Source organism: Crocuta crocuta, unplaced genomic scaffold (assembly GCF_008692635.1).
Source record: "Crocuta crocuta isolate KB4526 unplaced genomic scaffold, BGI_CrCroc_1.0 scaffold179, whole genome shotgun sequence".
Classification (NCBI taxonomy): Eukaryota; Metazoa; Chordata; class Mammalia; order Carnivora; family Hyaenidae; genus Crocuta; species Crocuta crocuta.
In genome coordinates, this window is record NW_027551568.1 from 4,713,756 (window position 1) to 4,718,221 (window position 4,466).

Sequence of the window (4,466 nt, forward strand, 5' to 3'; positions counted from 1 at the left end):
CCCCCCCCCCGCCGAGAGCACTTGCTCCAGTCCCAGCTGTCACTGACCAGCTGCGTGGCCGCTCACTGCCCTGCGCTTCCCCATAGCATTTGGAGCGCTGGGACAGGGCCTGTGCGTGGGGAGGGATTTCATGTCCTTGGTCCCACTCACTAAACTCAGGGAGCGGCGGAGAAAACACAATTTCCAAGAGTCCCCTGGGGTGCGGGACCCGGTCAGGGGAGACCCTCCCCCTGGTTCTCCAGGCAGGAGGAGGGGAGGCAAAGGTGCCTGTGCATCACGGAGGCCCTCCGTGAGGAGGCATGCCTTTCTCAGTGCAGGCGACAGAAACTGAGGCACGGAGCCATTAGGGTGCTTTTCCAGTGTCTCCTGGCGGGTGTCAGGCCAGGCAGCCCACCTCCCCAGACGGACTTGTGACTTCAACTGCTTCCACTGAGCCCTCTCCGGAGCCCTCTGGTGTGGTCACAGCGGCATGTGCCTTTCCGCTGCTGTTTGTCACTCTCTGTCTGGGAGGGTTCATCCTGGGGCGCGGGGGGGTGGGGGGGTGCAAACCACACGCCAAAAGACCACACAGCAGGCTTTGGGATCAGAAGCACCCATGGTGCATTCCTGCCTCCCTCACATTTGACCTCAGGAAGGGACTTAGTGGCCCCATGCCTCGGTTTCCCCCATCACTCATTTAGTCAGCAAGTCCATGAGGAGCCCCTCTTCCAGGCCAGGCCCCTGGGGGCCACAGGGATGGCCCAGGCACCCCCACCACCCGCACCCCGTTTGCACCAAGAGGGGTGCGTCTCCCTTGGCCCCCCGTGGAGAAGGCGGTCTCCCCACCCGCTAACCCCCTCCCCGGTGCGTCTGCTTTAGATTTACAGACTGGAAATGGAAGAGAGTCAGCTGAAGAATGAAATGCAAGATGCCAAGGACCAGAATGAGCTGCTAGAGTTCCGAGTGCTGGAGCTCGAAGTAAGAGACTCTCTCTGTTGCGCGCTCTCAAACGGAGCAGACCTTCTCTTTGAGCCCAAACTGAAATTCATGTAAAGCTCCCCGATGCCCTCCAGCATGTGTAAAGGGACGTGGTAGAGTTCTTTCCTTTCCTTTCCTTTTTTTTTTTTTTTTTTTTTTAAATCTGTATGTTCAAAATTATTTCACTGCCTTAATATGTTCTGGAGAGAATGCTCACCCAAGTCTTTGGACATGTACCAGAGCTAATCTATTTATTGCCTATGGCTTGTTTTGCACTTAATAAAACAATTTGTTTTTGCAATAGTTTGCCTTTTTTATTTGTGTTTCATTTCCATAACTACTTCTTTCCTGCATGCATCGTCACCTGGAATGCGTTCTGCAAAGTCGGACAGAGGCGCTGTTGCAGTTGATGACACACCTTTTTTTTTTTTAAAGTGACTTTGCATGCAGGGAATCTCTCCTTTTGAAAGAGCAGGGCCCGACTTGGCCCACAACTGACCCTGTAGTGTGTTTACTGCTAGTTTGGCCCCTGTTCTATTTGCCGAGGGGAACGCAGGTAAGTGAGCCAGCTGGGGGAAAGGAGACATTTGCATAGCAGGCTTGAGCATCACGGCCCGTATTGAATTGGACCGAAAACTGAACCACTGCTCCTCAAACTGCTCGACTCCGAAACTCCTATTTAGCGTGGAGGTGGAGGGAGCGGCGTTGCTGGGTAGCAGTCATGTTCCAAGCCTTCAGTAAGGTCTCAGTGCAGAGGATCCAGGACCTGGATCCCGTGTAAGACTGTTGATGCTTTTATCATTACTTCCCACTGAAACCCCCTTTCGGGTGTATTACTGTACTGCCTCTCGCTCCCACGTTACTTCATGACCCTTTTTTGTTTGTTCGTTGCCATCAGAAAACCATCCATATTTTACACATCGCCCACGTTTGTGCCACTCGCGTCTCCAAGCACCTGTAGCGACACGGCCCCGCTGCCCCCTCGGGTGAAGCCTTTGCATGCCCGGAGCCCTCGGGAGAAGCGAGCACCTTCGCACATTGGCATCCCTCCGGTTTTGTTTCCTCATCCCGGCCTCAGTTAAAACCTGTTTGCGCTAGAACATTCCATCTCGTCCTCTGTTGTGTTGGCACGGACCGTGGCCCGAAGGTCTCAAAACCGAGTGTGGCCCCTGCAGTGCAAGCCTTGCTTGAGCACAAGCCGGGTCTTACTTAGTTCACATAATAGAGCTCAGAAGCCTTGCGAGGTCACTGCCCTTGGCCGTGCGTCTTTCTCATGAGAATTCCATGAGTATTGCTCAGCGTGCTAGAATTTTCTTCAAGTGTCTCCACCCTCCTTCAGAGCCGTTAGGAACCAGTTTTCTGACTTTCGTTGGGATAAAATATGAGCTTTCTGTGGTCACCTTTTTGGTGGCGACTTCATTTAAGTGCTGCAGGTAGAGAGGGGTCCTTGGAAGAGAACCACTGGGCATTTGGGTCTTCTTGGCTAATCAGGGAAACAAAGTTTCCCCCCTGAACTGCTTCAAACCAGGTTAGCCAAGTAATTGAGTGACTGTGAATGGCCCCTCCCCCCACTCCCCTTCCTCTCTCCATTAGCCTTATCCAAAAGCATCTGCTTCGGTCCTGCCATTCGAATCAGTACTCATTTGGTTACATTTCTTAGCAGGGGGCCTGAAAAGACCTGTGGGTGCTGTCCCTCCCTAGATTCTGCAGGAATCACCCAAAGCGGGCTTACTCATCTTACTGTAATGTTGAGAAAATAAAAGCAGTTTGACTTAAAGGTATAATTCGGAAGGGTCTTCTCGGCTGGCCTTCCCATAAAGCTAGCCTGTCCGTTGCTCGAGTTTTAAAGGCAGATCTCTGTACCATCTCCCTGCCATCAATTGGCCTTCTCTTGTCCTTTTAATAAAAATGTGTCACGTTACGTAGGATTAATGAGCACCTCTTCTGGGAAAATGCTTGCTTTTCCTTCCTCGGTAATCGAAGTTTCAACAGCAATCTAAGGCAGGGATAGAATGATCGCTCTGCGTTAGCACAGTTCAAAAAAAAAAAAAAATTGTGAATCAAGTCAGCTGGTGCTCTTGAAAACAGTGTGAATCCAGGGTCTGTGTCCCGGCCCGGCCACTCAGGAGCATGGGGCCAGGATTCGCCCCCCACCCCACTCCCCGAGCCTCCCTGTCGATGAAAGGAAAGCAATAATGCCTGCTTCGTGGGATGGTGTGAAGGTTCAACGAGATAGCGATTTGCCGCAGGGCACGGGGAACGCACCCTAGCTGGTGGCCGTGTTGTCTGTTGAAATTTCGCACACTTGTCCTTACCGAGTACTTACCGATCTGTGGCTTCCCAGGCTCCCGGCTTGCAGCAGGGAACACATGTCTTTGCTAACCGTTTCTTCCCAGCTGAGTGGGTAAGAAGTAGACGCATCTCCGCAGGAGATCGGCCGCGCTGCGGAGGCGGGACCTCGGCGCGCTCCTTCGCCGCCCGGGACGGGACGTGGCAGTCTGAGCGTGCGTCTTTTAGTAACGCCTCGGCCCACCGGAATCCATTGGTTTTTGCTGCATAACGTGGGAAAATGGCAAGTGGTAAAATACGCCAATAAAGTTCTGTTTTTAAACCGAATCTTTTCCCCAGGAGAGAGAGCGGAGGTCGCCAGCATTTAACCTCCAAATCAGCACCTTCCCCGAGAACAACAGCAGCGCTCTCCAGCTTTNGCCCGTCCCCTGCCCCCCACCTCCCAACACCGTAGTTTGAAAGCCAGAGTTTATGTCTCAGAAGGTCACCCAATGTCACTCTATTTGTACCCATGGTGAAAGAGCAGAAGCATGGGACGCAGCTTTGAGGGCACACCCCGGCTTGGCCAGCTCTGGGCTGGGAGCTCCCGAGCCTCAGGCTCCCGTGTGTGAGGTCTGGCAGGCAGCACCCGCCACGAGATGTGACCAGCCGTGACTCGGGTGACAGTGAGTGAGGGGGTGGGGAGCCCGCTGTCGGCTGGGGTCCTCCTGACCCTCACGATTCCACCAACCTCTCCTGCAAAGCTCAGCCTACGAGCAGCAGTCCCTGCCTTGTCTCCCCCGCTCACCCAACCCCAAAGGAGCTGCCGGGAGCCCTGGGCCCTGCCCTGCGCACCGGGAGGGATGGACGAGGCCCCGGAGGTAGAGACCCGTCTGCACGGCCTTGGCAGTTCCCCGCAAAATGAACGTTGGCAATCTTTTCCAGGATGTGAATGTTTCTGAACTTATGAAGAAGCTAGATATTCTTGGCGATAATGGGGTAACTATGCCGGGCGGCTTCTGCTCTCGCGCTCTCGTCCCCACCTGGGTGTGCTCTGTGCGTCTTGCCTTTCCTTTCCGTTCGGTTTCTTCCTAAGAGATCTGACATGCACAGTGTAAGGCTTCTGTGTGGCCGTGTGGGGGTGGGCGGGACACGCTGTCACCGGCTAGCCACGCCGTCACGGGTGGATCGCGCTGTCACCGGCCGGCCACGCCGTCACAGGCGGGTCGCACTGTCACGGG

General features: G+C 54.4%; 1 protein-coding gene across 2 annotated transcripts in view; it reads left to right on the forward strand.

Annotated features, from left to right (window-relative positions):
- JAKMIP1 (janus kinase and microtubule interacting protein 1) overlaps nt 1-4,466 on the forward strand; it is a 99,708-nt gene that overhangs the window by 72,431 nt on the left and 22,811 nt on the right. The window contains exons 14-16 of one of the 2 annotated variants that reach the window (XM_077750405.1): nt 859-957; nt 3,586-3,696; nt 4,171-4,224. In XM_077750405.1, coding sequence (XP_077606531.1) covers nt 859-957; nt 3,586-3,696; nt 4,171-4,224 — 264 coding nt within the window. Of the gene's footprint in view, nt 1-858; nt 1,261-3,585; nt 3,697-4,170; nt 4,225-4,466 lie in introns of those variants that run through there. The other variant, XM_077750406.1, reaches the window with a different exon arrangement.